Source organism: Motacilla alba, chromosome 20 (assembly GCF_015832195.1).
Source record: "Motacilla alba alba isolate MOTALB_02 chromosome 20, Motacilla_alba_V1.0_pri, whole genome shotgun sequence".
NCBI lineage: Eukaryota > Metazoa > Chordata > Aves > Passeriformes > Motacillidae > Motacilla > Motacilla alba.
The window spans coordinates 10,681,689-10,697,912 of record NC_052035.1 but is presented as its reverse complement, the minus strand read 5'-3'; the positions used below and the strand labels follow the sequence as shown (position 1 = coordinate 10,697,912).

General features: G+C 53.7%; 1 protein-coding gene across 2 annotated transcripts in view; it reads right to left on the bottom strand.

The window, feature by feature from the left end:
* The window catches only part of LAMA5 (laminin subunit alpha 5), an 85,942-nt gene that overhangs the window by 17,796 nt on the left and 51,922 nt on the right, over window positions 1–16,224 (bottom strand). Inside the window, exons 15-37 of one of the 2 annotated variants that reach the window (XM_038158531.1) lie at window positions 15,995–16,129; window positions 14,457–14,594; window positions 14,240–14,292; window positions 13,971–14,070; window positions 13,420–13,472; window positions 12,908–13,013; window positions 12,015–12,114; window positions 11,714–11,870; window positions 9,937–10,075; window positions 7,041–7,183; window positions 6,841–6,947; window positions 5,981–6,134; window positions 5,553–5,713; window positions 4,931–5,039; window positions 4,362–4,459; window positions 3,659–3,860; window positions 3,140–3,266; window positions 2,810–2,949; window positions 1,941–2,056; window positions 1,478–1,689; window positions 1,154–1,358; window positions 854–998; window positions 156–296 (exon numbers count right to left, since the gene is read on the bottom strand). In XM_038158531.1, coding sequence (XP_038014459.1) covers window positions 156–296; window positions 854–998; window positions 1,154–1,358; window positions 1,478–1,689; window positions 1,941–2,056; window positions 2,810–2,949; window positions 3,140–3,266; window positions 3,659–3,860; window positions 4,362–4,459; window positions 4,931–5,039; window positions 5,553–5,713; window positions 5,981–6,134; window positions 6,841–6,947; window positions 7,041–7,183; window positions 9,937–10,075; window positions 11,714–11,870; window positions 12,015–12,114; window positions 12,908–13,013; window positions 13,420–13,472; window positions 13,971–14,070; window positions 14,240–14,292; window positions 14,457–14,594; window positions 15,995–16,129 — 3,041 coding nt within the window. Of the gene's footprint in view, window positions 1–155; window positions 297–853; window positions 999–1,153; window positions 1,359–1,477; window positions 1,690–1,940; window positions 2,057–2,809; window positions 2,950–3,139; window positions 3,267–3,658; window positions 3,861–4,361; window positions 4,460–4,930; window positions 5,040–5,552; window positions 5,714–5,980; window positions 6,135–6,840; window positions 6,948–7,040; window positions 7,184–9,534; window positions 9,665–9,936; window positions 10,076–11,713; window positions 11,871–12,014; window positions 12,115–12,907; window positions 13,014–13,419; window positions 13,473–13,970; window positions 14,071–14,239; window positions 14,293–14,456; window positions 14,595–15,994; window positions 16,130–16,224 lie in introns of both variants that reach the window. The other variant, XM_038158533.1, reaches the window with a different exon arrangement.

Below are 16,224 nucleotides of genomic sequence, written 5' to 3'. Positions count from 1 at the left end.
CTGAAAGCAGGAGATGGGCACAGGGAGTCAAAGACAACCCTCCTCATGGTATCTTCAGTAGGATTAAGGCAGGACAGAGACCCGAGGGCAGCAGGGAGCCAAGTGGAAGGAACACACCCGACCTGCAGGCTCTGGTGGCCCCCAGCCCCTCTCACCTCAGCTCGGTGTTTCTCGGCGCTGCGGCAGCGATCGGTGGCACCGAAGCAGAAGCACTTGGTGCAGCCCTTGGGGTTGGCGGCATCCAAAGAAAATGTCCCCAGGCGGCACTGATCACACCTCAGGCCCTCCACATTTTCCTGAAAGATAAGCAAAGCTCAACAGTGTCAGCAGCTTCTCACGAGGCCTCAGTGGAGGACAAGGACGGCTGTCTGAGTGATCAAAGCAAAGTGCTGTGGTGCTGGAAGATGTTAAAGCAGTCCCCCAAACAGGTTTGCTTGAACAGCACCCACCAAACATTAAACTCACCTAGAGAAAGCACTTGTAAGCCCTACAAAGAGGCTGGAGCAGGCAGCTCAGAAGCTGTTTTGAGTTACTCTGCTGCCATGGAGCCAATAGGGCTGACAGCTCCACCTGCATCCAGCTCTGACATTGGCTGGACTCAGACTGGCCATCTCCCCCAGACACAGCCCAAGGAGTGAAACTTCAGGGCCAGGAAGGATGAGGAGATAAGAGCTTTTCAGGGTGCTCTGAACCCACCACCCCATGGGGCAGGCTGGCTGCAGCTCAAGCACTCTGCCTGTCCAGCCCTGCTCCCTCTGGCACGCTGGGCACACACAGCCTCTGCCACCCTCTGCCAGAGCTGGAGAGCTGAGCCAAGGAGAAAGGCACCACATGGAGGCATCAGGGGACTGACCTTGCAGTGACACTGTCCTGTGACTGGGTCACACACGCTGGCCTGGGTGCCAGCCTGGTGGCAGTCACACCGCCGGCAGTCGGGGTAGTGGTAGTAGCCAGGGGCACAGAGGTCACACTGTCGCCCGATGATGTTGGGCTTGCACCTGGGTGGACACAAGAGCCAGAAGAGCCTTCAGAGCTATCCTCACCCCCGTTCTGCACATTTCCTCCCTTCAGCTTGCCAAGGTGTCCCATCCCTCCAGCAAGGAGCCCAGGGATGCTGCCAGATGTCCCCAGCGCCAGGCCAAGGCTCCCTCACCTGCACTGCCCACTGTCCACGTCACAGCCTGGCTCTGTCAGCTCCTGCACGCCGGGCCGGGAGCAGTTGCAGTCCTCACAGCCGATGAGGGGGTGGCAGCCGAAGGTCTGGGGCTCACAGACAACACACTCTGGCTTCAGGGTGTGGGGAGGGCAGATGCACTGCCCTGTCACTTCATCACAGAGACGTGTCCCGCAGTCACAGGCTGCGAGGGACAGAAAAAGGCTGGGTTTGGGCGAGCCAGACCCAGGAACCCAAGGCAAGCGTGGGGAACGGATACAGAGCAGGCGCTGGGAAGGCAGCGGGGCAGACAGGGGAACTCACGCCTGCAGTTGGGGAAGCCCCAGTAGCCGGTGGCACAGCGGGAGCACTGGCGGCCGATGACGTTGGACTTGCAGGGACACTGTCCCCCGAAGGGCTGGCACTGGCTGCCCCGCGCCCCGGCCTCGTGGCAGTGGCAGGGCTGCGCCCCGTTGTTGTAGAAGAGGGACAGCGAGATGGCAGAGTCACGGCAGAACCTCGAGGACGTGCTGGGGCTGCAGGGGAGGGCAGGAGGGGTCAGTGCTGCACATCCCCACAGCCTCCTCACCACCCCAATCCAGCATCTCCTGCAGCCACGGGGAGTTAGTGAGAGAAAGAGCCCTGTGACACTGAGAGCTCCCGAATGCCCACGTTTGGTCAACAGAAGGGAAACCTCAACCAGCCCCTGCCTGCCACACGTGAAGGGAAGGGGTGCTGCTCCCTGAGGAGTGTGCAGCCTGCAGGCACCCAAAGCCAAGCATCTCACTTGATGTAGAAGCTGTTGATGCCACAGCTGCTGATGAAATCATAGGACTTGTCCAGGGGTTCCTCCTGCAGGTACTGGGAGGTGTAGCTGTCCTCAGGCACCACAAGGATGTAATCCTGCAAAGCAAGGGCAAGCTGGGTGAGCCAGCTCAGACACACAAGCACCATCCAAAATGACTCCAAAGTGCAAATGCACCTTTAAGCTTTCGTGCCTTGCTGGGACAGAACATAACACACCAAGTACTGCAAAGACCAGGAGCCACCACTCTACTGAGGTCTGTCCCTCAGGGTCCATTCAACCTAAAGCTCCACATGAGGAACAGCACAAATTCACTGGACTAAAACCAGGCAGAATACCCCCAGAGCACAGCACTGGCTGTGCCTCAGCAGGGAGGCAGAGTTAATCATCTGAAATTTCTACATATGAAGGCACCTGGGTTCCAATTTTGTCTTTCAGCCATTTATCCAAATTTTGGTCAACCTTCTAGTCCTGAGAATAACAAGGGCTACCTACTCTCATGATGAGGCCTGCCTGAACAAACAATGCAGGTTTGAAATATTACTAGAGCAGGAATAAGGCTTATTCTGGATTATCACAAACTATGTATGCAAAGTAAAAGCTTCAATTTCTGCCTGGTTTTGATATCAAAACCAGACAAGGAAGGACACTGTCATATACAGAAGCTGCCTCTGTAAATTCTGCCCTCAATTCCACACCACTAAGGCTGGAGACTGCAAGTTCTGGGGTAGTTCAGAGATGAGTGATGGTGGGTAACATTCCTGAGGTCACACAGTGACAAAAATCCAATGAAAAGCCCTCTGCTGAAGCCTGCCCAGCATGCTCTGGAAACTTCCTGGAGAGAGGCTCACCAGCCACAGCTGCTTGCCCTCTGGCACTCGAACAACCACAGTCAGATCATTATCAGTAACATCCAGCACGTTTTGGTCCTCAGAAACCACCAGGCTCCGACACCCATAGCCATGTGGGCAGAAATTCACATTGGTCTGACCTGAAAAGACAACAAATGTGTTGGTCTCACCCATCCCTTGAGTCCCCATCCCATCCTTCCAGTTTGGAAGGGATAAGTCAGTCTTGCTTCATTTTTGCAATCCCCAAAGAACCCACAGTCATCCTCTGGCATGGAAAACTTCCAGGGCTTCTGCCAAGCAGCAGCTTCCCCAGGGCCCTGTCGTTCTCACCTTGCCAGATGCGCCCACCATTGATCAGCACCTCCACGGGGAAGCTGGGGTGGCTGGGCTGGTAGAAGTGCAGGATGAAGGCGTAGCGCCCCAGGCTCTGGATCCGGCTGTTGAACACCACTGCAGCCTGCCCCAGCACGGGAGAACACAGACAAAAACCCACATCTGACACCTGCACCCACAGCTGGGATGTTCCTGAATTATTGCACAGATTTGTGCTCTTATTGCACAGCTGCCAGGTCCTGAGAATTCAGTGAATCCAGCCCCCCATGCCTCCACACTCTCTCCCCTCTAATGCTGCCACCTGAAAAGCTTCTCCTGGGATCCCAGAGAACCAAAAGCCAACACAGGTGAGTCCACAGGAATTACAGGTTCAGGGAGAAGTTTAAAGCTCAGATTAAATTCTGAAAATGCTAATTGATAAAGCATTAATCAACAGGTAAGGAAAATTTCTCCCTGCCCCAGTGGTCCAGTGTCACAGCACCAGCAAACCAGCCCAACCCTTGCCTGTGCCCTTACCTGTGGGGACTGCAGGAGGATGAGCTCTGCAGTGGGGTCCATGGCTGTGGGAGGACGAGGAGCAGGCTCCACTGGCACCCCAGATGGAGCCACATGGACAGCCTGAGCCAGGGGCACCTCTGGGCCGATGGGCAGAACCTGGGCCCCCTCCAAAATGATTGACTGAGAAAGCTTCAGGAACCTTGAGGGGACACAGGAGCTGCTGAAAAACAAGGAGTAAACAGGATGTGAGTGTCTCCAGAAAGAAAGGGAGGGGGGAAGCACCCCTGTAACTCCTGGTGGATTACAAGGTGTGTCTGCTGAGGGAGAGCTCACGACCAGCACCCCTGGGGCTCTGGGATATGGGCTCTGCAGGAAGAACAGGAGCCTGGCACAGGCCAATTCCTCTGCAAATATTTATCTGAAGCAGTGCCAACACTTTGGATACAGCAAAGGTCTTGCTGTATGTGAGCAAGCACAGGAATGCCTGTTTGGGATGACACTTGAGTGCCTGCCCCAGGAGGCAGAGTGGGGCTCAGGTGCAGGACCATCAGTCTGATCCCAGTCTGTGCTCAGAGGACACAAGCGAGGAGCTTCACCTCAGCTGGAGATTTCTTCATCAAGAACTTTAAAAAGCCTCTGAGTCTGAGGGAAGCAGGACAAGCAAATGTTTTTGGAAATAGTCCCATTGATGCTAAAGCTAAGGGGGACCTGAGACTCTCACCTGTTGGATGAGAAGGTGCCATGGACACTGATGCAGTGCACCTTCGGCTCGATGAGCTCCATGGTGAACTGTGCAGCAGGGATCAGGTACACTTTGTGCTGCCACACGAGAGAAACACCTGGTTATGTGACAGCCTCTGCCCCTGGAGCCACAGCTGGCCCTGTGCCCACCAGCCAGCAGACATTTAGCCACCATTCAGCTCATGCATGGCAGTCACACCTCTGCTTACTGCCCCTTCTTCCTTGGCACAAGCCTTATGGCATTTAGAAGCTCCACATGTGGATGGGATTCTTTCTATCCTTGGCTAAACTAGGAATGTCTTCAAGATAAAAAAGGAACTGCCCCACTGCTACAGAGCTCCCCATCTCCTCCCCACTTCCAGTCCCATGATTTACTTCAAAACACCCCACTGACCACACTCTCCACTTGAACTGGTCATGACACAGACTAAGATCCAGATCCAGTATCCAATCCAAACAGAACTAGAAAACCCTTCTACAGACTGGGTCCTAGTCCAGCCTTTCCTCCCTGTGAGCTGTTGAGAGAGCTGCCCTCAGAGGGAGCCTTACCAGGAAGAAATCAGCCAGATCAGAGGTGAAACGAACAGTGGCCTCTGAGGTGAGTTCAAAAGTTGCCATTCGACTCTGGGAATCTACAGCAATCCCTCGACAAAGGAAACTGTAAGAGAAACACACATTTTGAAATCAGCCTTGCACAGGGTCATGACCCATTTCTTGTCCTGCCAGCTCTATGTCCTGAGGGGATTTACACAAAGTCCCTGGAAATCTTTTGATGTTTTTTCTGGCTGCTTGCAAGAGCAAAGTTTTCCAAGGACACCCCAAACATTTATTTCCTACTGCAAAGGTTGCAATCTGAAGCCAGACAAGGTTTGACCTGTCTCAAATAAACCTGCCTGGAGGCCATTCCCTAAGTCAAGGTCCCTACCAACAATTCAGCTGTAAATAGATGCCCAAGATTATCTCCTAGCAGAGGCAGGTACAGTCCCTGACATGGGGTGGCCAGCCACTAAAATCTGTGTCCAGCTAGAACAAGTCTGGACACACAGAGCTTGGGTGGACAACACTGAAGCTTGATTTGTTTATGTGATAAACCTGAAAAACTTCAGCTGGAGGGGAGGCTGTCCTTGGCATGACAGAGAACTGGACCCTTTCCCCCCCGAGGTGCCCTTACCTGTAGACACAGGGGTAGAAGGTGAACGTGCCCTGCTGCGTGGCCGAGCGCGGCGAGCTCACGGCGATGCCCACGCTCTGCAGGGCGTTGGTGTTGGCATATTCCACCAGCAGCACGTACTTCCCAGGCTGGGCCACGGACAGGGCCAGCTGCACTTCCACCTGGAGCACAGAGGGATGACTGAGGGAGTGTGTGCAGGGTGCTACAGACCAGCAGCTCAGGGGGCAACGCACCAAATCTCATCAAATCCTCGCAAAGCTTTTCACGTGAGACTCTGGGTTTGGGGGCCTTGAACAGGGCACACAAGCACACAGCTGCATGGGTGCAAAGCCTTTCTGGTGTAGGTAAAGCCTGCCCAGGTATAGTTAAAGCCCCAGACAGGGGAGGCAGGGTGGCCAGGAAGGGGACAACACAGAAGTGCCACTCACATCAGTGCCGCTGCAGGTGGCCATGCGGGGGTGGGACGGGGTGAGCTGCTCCGTGGGACACAGCCTGGGCAGCCGGTTGTCCAGCCTGCACACTGCATCCACCCCTGGCACGGCAGGGAAGCCCTCCACGGACAGGTACTTGTATAAGAGGCAGCTGCAAACACACAGAAAAAAATGGTCAAGTACAAAAGTCACATCATGGTTATAGAAGTTGAGAGCACCCACACAGCCTGGGCCCAGCCAAGTTTCCAAAGGGTTTGGTCTATCAGGAGGGGCAAGGAGCAGCTCTGGGCAGTGGGGAGCAAAGGACTGGGCACTACAGGACCAGGGAGAGCAGTAACAACAACAAACTTCTCCCCTGGTAATGGGCTTTATCCTGGGGACCACTACTGTAGTGGATGGGACAACCAGTGTCCAGAGCCCAGCCAGCCTTCTTGCCAGCACGGACAAAGAGGTTCAGGGCAAGCAGAAGCACTGAGATGCTCCAAACACTACCAGGCTCTGTTCATTTTAAATAGTCCAGCAAAACCTACTCATGGCAGTCATTTTCGAGGACGCACACAGCCACACACAACCTGGCACTGGGAACCCAGCAGGGCAGAGAGGTGGGCTACGGTGTCACTGGGCGAGCTGGCCCTCCAGGGTCCATGAGAAAGCACAGACTGGCTGTGTCATGGATGAGGAGATCTGTGGGCTGGCTTTCTGGGCCAGTGCAGGTTCCACAAGCCTTACTGGCCACAGCCAAGTGCTCTACGAGCAGTTTTACTGCATCACTGACTATGGACTGTGTACATTCCTAAACCCCAGGCCAAGAGGAGCTGAGCAAGCCCCTCAGAGCACAGAGATGTGCAGAGCCTTACTTCTGGGTGGCTTGTTCAGGGCTTGGCTGGTAGACACAAGGCTCTGTGACCTTCAGCTGCAGGATTGGTGCTTCGTAGTACGAGCTGGGCAGCAAAACCAGATAGTCCTGGGAGGAGAGATGGAAGAGGTGTTATGCTTGGGACACTTGTCCCCAGGGAGCTGCTGAAGCCCCCACGGTGGGTGGAGCACAGGGCCTTACCAGCAGCACACCCTGTGCTTCAATAACCAGAGACCAGGTGTTGGGGTTGAGCACGAAGGGCTCCCCGAAGCTGTTCTGGGGCACAGTGACAAAGGCTGGCTCCGTGCTGGGAGCAAAGACAATCTGCTTGGTCTGCTCCGTACCTGGAATGGGAGGGATGAGAGGCTGTAAAGGGACTGGAATGGAAAACCTGGGGCTGGACGTGGGAGGCTATGCTCAGGGAAGCAGCTCTGTGGTTAAGTGGGGAGCGACAGGTTCCCACTCTGTCGGTGCACCACAATCCCACACTGTCCTGGAACAGAGACATCCACTCTCAATCTGCTCAACAGCCTAATGGGAGAAATAAATATAAATCACTGCAATCCTTAATGCAAATCCAGAGCTCTCACAGTGTGCTCTGCATCCCCAGACTGCAAAGCACAGAGTGTTGCAAGCCAAGGAGCATTTTGCCAGCTAGAAAAGGAAAGAACTCATCTGTGAAGAGTTAATTGTGAGACAGACAAAAAGAATTGCCCAGATACATTCTTTTCCTCAGGGAAATTGTGACCCCAGCTCCACAGGCAAGATACCTGTCTTCTGCCAAACTTTCAGGCCCCCAAGGTGTGCTCCTGCCTTTCTTCCTGCCAACCACAGACTCTGCACTTGAGATTTAGACATTATTTTAAACTGACACAACAGAATGGGTGCAAGGCCTGATCCTGCTGCTGCTGAACAGCTCCTTGGCTCATATGACAGTCCCACAACCTCTTCATTAATGGATGCAATCACAATACAGCACCTAGAAGCAGACTGTGTGCCTGCCCAGCAGGTCAGGAGCTGTTGAAGAGCACAGGTGAGAGGGATTCACCGGGAACGGCTGCACGGCGAGCAGATGAGATGAAGAAGGAAGAGGAGAATGTGGCACACTGACTGTCCTGGTGTGGTACACGGGCATCAAGGCACAACACATAGGGCCAGAAGCTAAAGCAAGGGCTTGTGCTACTGCTGGGATGGTTAATAACCCTTCCCATGTGTGCTAGCTCCGTGACATGCCTGGCATCAGCTGAGGCTGGCACCTCACTTTTCCAGATGGGAAGCAGGGATGAGGATTCAAGGAGTGAAGAGATTCCCATGAACTGGCACTGGTGTAGATTTATTGACTGAAGTTTCACATCCCTTTGAGGCAATACACAGCTCCAACTGAGATGGCTTCTGGAGGCAGAGTGGAAGAAACCAGGCTGAAAATCCCATACTTGGAAAAGGGATCATCCATACCTCCCCTTATGCAAGCCACATCTTCCAACTTCTTTCCAGGCTGCTTGTTCTTTGCCTTGTGAAGCCCTTTCCATCCAGACACGAGGTGGCTCAGCACTCCTGAAGCCTCCCAAGGATGCTGCTTGTCCTGTTGTTGGTGCACCAGTTTGGCTGCTTGCCTTCAGCACTACAAAAATCACATTTCTTCTGCACAAGAAGTGAAGCACTTTTTAAGGCAAATGAGCTCTGCTGCGTGGATAGGACAGACTAAATACTTCCTGACCTTTGGTGGGATCCTAAAGCATGAACACAGCTCTTGCTCTTCTTGTTCTTCTGCTGTGTAATATGACTGGACATAAAAAAAAGCCATTTTTCCTCTCAAAAAGAAAAAAAAAAAGTGGCAGAAAAATAGTATTTTGGCATTTTAAACCCTGCATATGACATCAAAGGCAGAACCTATGTCAGCTCAAGACAGAGGAGAGAACTTCACACACTGATAAATTAGGTAGCTAGTGCTGACAGCCTTGTGCTGTGGATGTGTGGTCTGGAGGAAGAGCTTCAGCAGGACAGTGTGGCTGTGGCATCCGAAGGGGTAAAATCAGCCAGCCAACCACCCACCATGGCCTCAGATGTGCTCCCATGTAGTCTTGCTCAGATTGTTTCTCAGAAAAATTGCTGTCCAGGTTTCTAGGCTTGTTCAGACATCTTTTGGTGGCTCTTCTCCAGCAGCTCATGGTTTGAGGAGAGGATAATGCACCAGAGTGCAATGCCTGTGTAAGATGTGTAACTCCACAGCACTTCCAAGCCCCACACCACGTGTGAAGCCAGCAGCCTGGTTTGGGAGAAGCACATGGGAAAGGCAGGACTGCCATGTCAGGGCATCTGGTAAGTGAAACCACATCCAGCTGCCAAAGTCTGGAACCATTCTGCTTTTGTGGAGAGTCAGCTCGGCTTTGCCTGGGGCACTGGGGTGATCTCGTCCTGTGCTGGAAAGGTTGTATGGAATTGTACAACAGCTTTATCTCCCAGCAGCCTGGCTGGTGTCAGTCCTCAGTGCGCAGCCCCAGGGCTGGGCCCACCTTGCTGCTGCTTTGGTAAATAAAGGGGGCTGCAAACTCAAATCAGCCTTTCAGCTGGGAGAGCAGGACTAATGGGTAAAGCCATATGGAAGCGTCTTCTGGGAAGGATGATGCAGAAGGTTGCCTGGGATGGGGAGGAGGTGGCGATGGCACAGGGAAGCAGAGCAGTCTGGGATCCTTACCTCTCCTTCGTGGCTGATAAGCTGTAATTTTGCCATACACAGTGGCCCCTCCTGAATTAATATACCTCAGGATGACATGGAACAGATAGAGCTCTGCCTCCTTCACGTCTACAGTGACTCTGATTTTATTCTGCAAAAAGCAAAAGAGCACACGGGGCGCACATCACTGGGGGGGCAGCTCCTGAGCACCCACCCACTCTGGGGAGGGCCTGGCCCTCCTGCCCTACCTGCCTGCCTGCCTGCCTCTCTTCCCCCTCCCTCGCCAGCCCAGCACGGCTCTGGCTGGCCACCTGACAAGGGCACACTCGGGACAGACACACCTTGGGGCAGGAGAAGGGGCAGAGGAGCAGTGTTGCAGCGTGGGATGCTCTGAGTTAGTCCAGAAGTGAAAAATGCACTTACAGTTGGCACAAACATTAAACTTTCCTTCCTCAAGGACCGAGACCCTCCCTTCCACACTGGCGGGCCCCCGGCTGACGTAGCGGAAGACGAGGCGGAAGAGGTCGGGGGAGGTCACATTGACAGTCACCACTACCTTGGGCTGGTGGGAGAGAGAAAGGGGAGAGAAGCAGAGCACACCTTCAGTTACCTCCACCACCCTCACTGCCAGCCCAAGCACAGCCCTCGGCTGACTGCTCCCAAAGCAACATGCCACAGTGCGAGGAGGAGACAAGCACACGGACCCTACTGCTCACGGCACCTCGTGACATTGTCCCTCGCTCTGGGGACACCTGGGGCCAGCCACCGAGGGAGCAACCTGCCTGTGGAAGGGGGTGGGAAGGCTGTGATCACACCTGGAGGATGCTGTGGCACAGCAGGATGGCTCATCTGTCCTGGGGCACATACAATTACACGGGAAAGGTTATGGGAAGTTGTTTTGTTGTCAGTGTGCTGCTTTTGGGTTTAGTGTGCTGCAACCAGCCACCAGGTACCAAACTCCTGCCCTTGTATTTATGGGGCTCTGCCCAGCTGCCTACAGAACAGGCTGGGAACTGAGCTGGTGCCTTGTCCTCAGGAATGTGCAGAACTAAGGACCAGCAGGGCTAATGGACCATGCAACTGATGGCTCATCTGCTCTCCCCCTGCCTGGACAAGACCCTGGCTAAGGAGATGCTCAAGTCTGGCCATTTCAAAGAGGTCCTAGGCTTAAATAACCTCCTGCCCAGGGAGACTTCTATTGAGGGCTGTGCTCTCCAAAGCTCCAGTTACACACCATCTTCCCATGGAGAGCAAACTGGAAGGGTTTGGATGTAACAAATTGCAGGTGAGACCTGCCAGCCAAAAGCCACGTGTCAGCCCTTCTATCAAGGTCCATTTCTAGCTCAAACACCAATGTTGTATGCAACACTGCAGCTATGAGCTTGAGCATGAGCTCCATCCTTAAGCTTTAAGGCTGGGATTTTCTCAAGGGAGCCCCACAGGAGTTCACTGCTTAGCTCGCACCTAAAATTCAGTGGGAAATAGCCCCTCTGTTATTTCACCTAAGCACAAAAATGTGAAGAAAACTGAAAGTACATGCACCAGAGTAAGGAGCATCTTACATGGAACAGGACTGTCAGAGAATCACTGCCCTGTACTCCATCCCCAAATGTGCACACACTTCGCAGAGGCCATGCAGAAGAAACCACCAAGGAGAGAAGAAGAGTCAACAGAAGAAACAGCTTCACTTCTAGGACTTACACAACTCCAGGTTAGCATAAACCGTTGTTACAGCACACCAGCTAACAGCAAGGGCAAAGGCTGAAGGGTAACAAGAGGTCCAAGCTGAACAGGGCAGCTGAAGAGGAGATACTTATTTTTGGAAAAGGGAGGAAAGGTTATGCAGAGTTATAGGAAAGAGCAGAGTCAGTTGAAAGAGGAGCAAGGAAATGGAGAGACAGTGTATAGACGTCCCTGTAAGTAATCACCATGCTACCACCTTTGTCTAAATAGATTAGGATGTCATGGGATTCCCAGTTTAGGATCTTTCCCCTCATCAGTCTATGCCACCCCAGCACTACAGGAAGTATCTGCACAAACAGGCTATATATACACTGTGCTGTTTATGTCAGCCATCCTGTGACTCTGGGGGGTTTCAGGAGCACTTGGGGTGAAAGATGTGTGCCAAAAGCACATCAGTGCTCCACCGGCCACATCCTCCTGGCAGGGAGCCGGGCTGGGCTGCAGCCACCAGGCGTACCTGGATGGAGGACATCTGTGCATATCCTCGCCAGCTGAAGCCCTCAAACTCCAAGGGATTGTAGCCAAAGCGCACAGCCCGGCCAGACGGTGTGGTGCCTTCCTCCAGCTCGAATTTCAAGTGGTGAAGGTCAGGGAAATAATGGTCCCGTGCTGGTCTGGGGAAGAGAGAGAGCACCGTCACCTGCGGGGCTGGCAGACCTCCGCCAGGCTGATGTGACAGCAGCCCGGACGATGAGGTCCCCATCCCCGTGGTGGCAGAGGACACCGCGGGAGGCAGAGCACGCCAGGGTGCAGCTTACTGGGTGCAGGTGGGACCCCGTGTGCTCTGCCGGCAGCGACAGGCTCCGCTCCGCGCCTCGCACGATGGCCCCAGGGCCCCGCCGACGTCGCACCGGCAGCCTGCGGGCAGGAAGCGCCTGTTTACATTCCCGCCGGGCTAACGAGCTCCTGGTCGCTAATCAAAGGCACATCCCCAGCGGGCAGGGAGCCTGGGGCCACTATTTTTATTCCATTGTATCCGTTTTCATATTTGGCCCCAGCCCCATTTGGACGGACTCTTCTTCCACCTCAGCGCGGAGCTATTTCCAGGCGGCTGATGGAACAGGGTCTGCAAACCCTCATGGCTGGGTGCTGCAGCCTTGCAACCAGCCGTGCCAGCACTGCATGGGATGTCTTAGAGCAGCCCATCTCCTCCTTTACCCCTTCCCATGGACACGCGGGACAGTGGCCAACCCCATGTATCCATGCCCACCCTCTCCTAGCAGGAGGAAGGGGCATTGCTGCAAGGATGTGACCAGGGGCTCAAACACACCAGTTTCTGGTACCCAAAGGGGTACCTCACCTGGCTGGTCTCTCCCCAGCCTGACAGACCTGTGTCCAATAGTGGAAAAGCATGACCTCAGGTCTCCAGAGCTACAGTAATTCCCAGCCCATGCTCTGGGCTGTGGTATAGAATCACAGAGCCAAGGTTGGAAGAGACTTTTTAAGATCATCGAATTCCAACCATCAACCCAGCACTACCACTGTAACCCTTAAAGCACTTCACTGCATCACCCCAAAAACGATGACCCAAAACAGAAGGTGGGACATCTCTTGCTTCTTTTCTCCAAGGTCAACAACCAGTCAAGTCTGTGCAGTGGGGTCAGTTCTTCTGGCCCCCTCACTCACCAAACACATCACAGAAGGGGCTCACCTTGGCAGCCAAAGTAATTTGCGTTCTCCATATTGAAGTAGCCATCCTTGCAGACCGAGCAGAACTTCCCACACACATTGCCTTTGCAGAAACACTGCCCATCGCCCTGGGAGAGAAGCAGGCATGGAAACTCATTCCCTCCTGTTGCTTGTCATGGCTAAACTGTTCCTCAGTTATTTGGGTTCTGGTCTGAGACACTGCAGAAGCAGCAGACTGAGATTCATGCTCCACACGGCTTCCTGCGCGTGGGTGGGCCAGATAAGGGCCAGATAACTTAAATTACCCAACAATGCAGGCAAACAAAAATCCAGGCATCCTGGGACAGACACAGAAATATTTAGGTGCCTAATTTATGACAGGTCTTAATCCCACATTCTCATGCAAACCCAGATTGTGGTGCAAGCGCTGAGAGCTCAGTGTTGGGGCCTCTCCAGCAGCTGCTGGGCCAGACAGAGATGAACACTCCCAACACAGCACACTCAGAGGAGCCTGGAAGCAGAGAACAAACCCACCTGCCGGCACTCTGTGATTCCACTGATGGTGCCCTTGGTGTCACACTTGCAGCCTGAGGAGAGGGAGGTGAACAAGAAAGCCACAAGGTCAATCAGCCACTGAGAAGAAGCCTGACAGGGTCAGCACCCACCACACCAGAGGACACTGGCTGGGGTAAGAGGAGCCAGGAACTGGTCAAGTAGAAGGTAGCCCAGCACAAGGGCTCAGATTTCATTTTGGACAGCTACTGTTGAGGACACAGCTACCAAAGATGTTTGCCTTTTCTGCATATTTGGCCATGAAAAATTAAGTGTCTGTAGGGAGGGCTGAGAATGGCACAGCTCATTGTATGAGCCCTGTTTCACCCCAAGCAAAAAGCTCCAGGCTCTGGCCTTTCCCCTTTCCACATGAGGGTTACCCAGAGGACTCCAGCTCTGACACATCACTTCTGGGTGAAGATGGAAGGCAGGCCATCACTTCCAATCCTCCAGTGATGGTGCTCACTGGCTTGGGTTTGGCTCCTGCACCATGGAGGGGACTTTTGTGGGCTGTGCAAATGCCATTTCCTTACTCAGGCAGCCATAGGGGTTCTCTGGAGTCAGGTTCCAGTATCCAGGCTTGCATCTGTCACAAGCTGGGCCTTCCACGTATGCCCGACATGCACAGGAGCCCTGGGGAAAGGCAGGGGGAGAAAAGAGCAGGTGAGAATTTGCAGCACAGTGGTTGAACGTGGGGTCTGCTGCTCTGGCTGAGCCTAAGGGAGGACTTGGTCCAAAAAGAGATAAAGTAGATCATACAAAATGACCTGCAGGGGTTGTGGTAGGTTCATTTCATACTCACTGGGGCCAGCGAAGGATCTGCAGTCTCCAACCCTGCTGGGTTACAGGAGCCCACTAGAAAAGAGGGGCAAAGGAACAGATTTATAGCACTAGCCCACCCCTTAGCTGTCCCTAACTGGGGTTACTTCTCCCCTTCCAAAGCTTTTGGGAGACAATATACGCATTTACCAGCTCCCAAGAGACTGGGGTGTGCCAAGAGATGAGGGAAAAGGGGCTACCTTCGCAGTGGGGGAAGCCGTAGGCGCCGGGCACGCAGCTGTCACAGCGCAGCCCCGTCACCCCGGGCCGGCAGCTGCACTGCCCCGTGTCCTGGTCACAGGTGCCGTGCAGGGACCCCTCCCGGGAGCACTGGCAAGCTGCAAGAGAGGGGAGAGAACGGCTGCAGGGGCATTCAGGGCTTCCCAGCAACAGCCTCTTTTGTCTGCCTGACCTTCACCAAAAGCGGCCAGATGTGGATTATAAATAAAATTCTCATTCTTTGCTTTTGGTTAATCCGTCCCATCTTTTAGGAAAAACAATAGAAGTCTCAACGTTTATCACAGGAATTCACACACATTTATGTGTATTTCAGAGGCAGGGAAGAGTTTTGGTTGAGGAGACAGGGTGTGATTTCATCTCCCAAAAGTCAGTCGCCAGTGACATATCAGACCCTACAAAATCCCAAACACCCAGAGCAGCATTTGGCCATCTGGGTGTGCCCTGTGGATGCTGGATGCAGGCAGCAGGGTGAGGGCAGGGCAATGGTTCCACAGCTTCTGCACGACCTGCTGCCCATGAATGCACAGAGATCCCACTGCCCTATCACAGGAAAGGTCAGCAAGCTGCCAGGGAGCTGCCCAGGCGTTCCTTGCCCAGCTAGCACACCTCAAACCCCTGCCAAAGGAGACACTCTAGGCTGACACCCCCACACTGGCTAACAGCAAAAGACTGCTCAGGAAACAACAGATTAAAAAAAAACAACCTAAAAATCAGGTGGTTCTTTTCTTTCCTTGCTGTGGGTCTTCTACAGCTCTGCAATCTGGCAATGGCTTTATGAGACCAAAAAAAAAGTGACTACTGAACTCCTGTGAGACCATTTCATCTCTGCCTCCAGCCTCTTCAAAGGCATACTGCCGGCATCAGCATTTGGGAGGAGAGTTCTGCCAGCTGGCAAGGCTCAGGAGTTCACATTTAGTACAGTGCAAGAGGATGATGATGCTCTTTTGTTGCTTCACGGAAATTGTATCACGGATTACTTTTTAATGAGCAGTAAATTCTTGCTGGGAGACATAAGAGGACATTTGGCTTCTGGTCGGGACTGCTGACAGGGAGGGAGGTGGGGACACTCTGCTCCGAGGATCTGGGGCTGCAGGCACCTGCCACAGGCATTGGCACCAGCAGCAATAGTCCAGGAGTGATGCAGTGCCCAGGGAAATGGATGGGAGCAGAGAATCATTAAGGCTGGAACCTCTAAGATCATCACCCACCTGCTCCCCCAGCACTTCCAAGCCCACCACCAAACCATGTCCCCAAGTGCCACATCTACGCGGTTTTTAAATCCTCCCAATGATGGAGACTCCACCACTGCCCTGGGCAGCCTGTACCAATACTTGACAACTGTTTTGGTGAACAAGTTTTTCCTAACACCCAACCTAAACCTCCCAGAGCGCAGCGTGGGGCTATCTCCTCTTGTCTAGTTACTTGGCAGAAGAGACTGACCTCGGTCTGGCTACACCCTCCTCTCAGTGGCTGTAGAGAGCAGCAAGGTGTTACTCACGTGTGCAGCTGGGGAATCCATAGAAGCCCAGGGCACACTGGTTGCAGGTGTGTCCTGCAAAATTCCCGTGGCATCGGCACTGCCCCGCTGGGCTGCAGTTGTTGTCCACTGCACCCCGGGAATCGCAGGAGCAAGCTGTAAGAGCAGGACTCTGATGATCCCTGTGATCTGTGGCCAAGTACTGCTGGTCTGAACCATCATTCAGCCCCCCAGGAACCAGCCACTTCCAT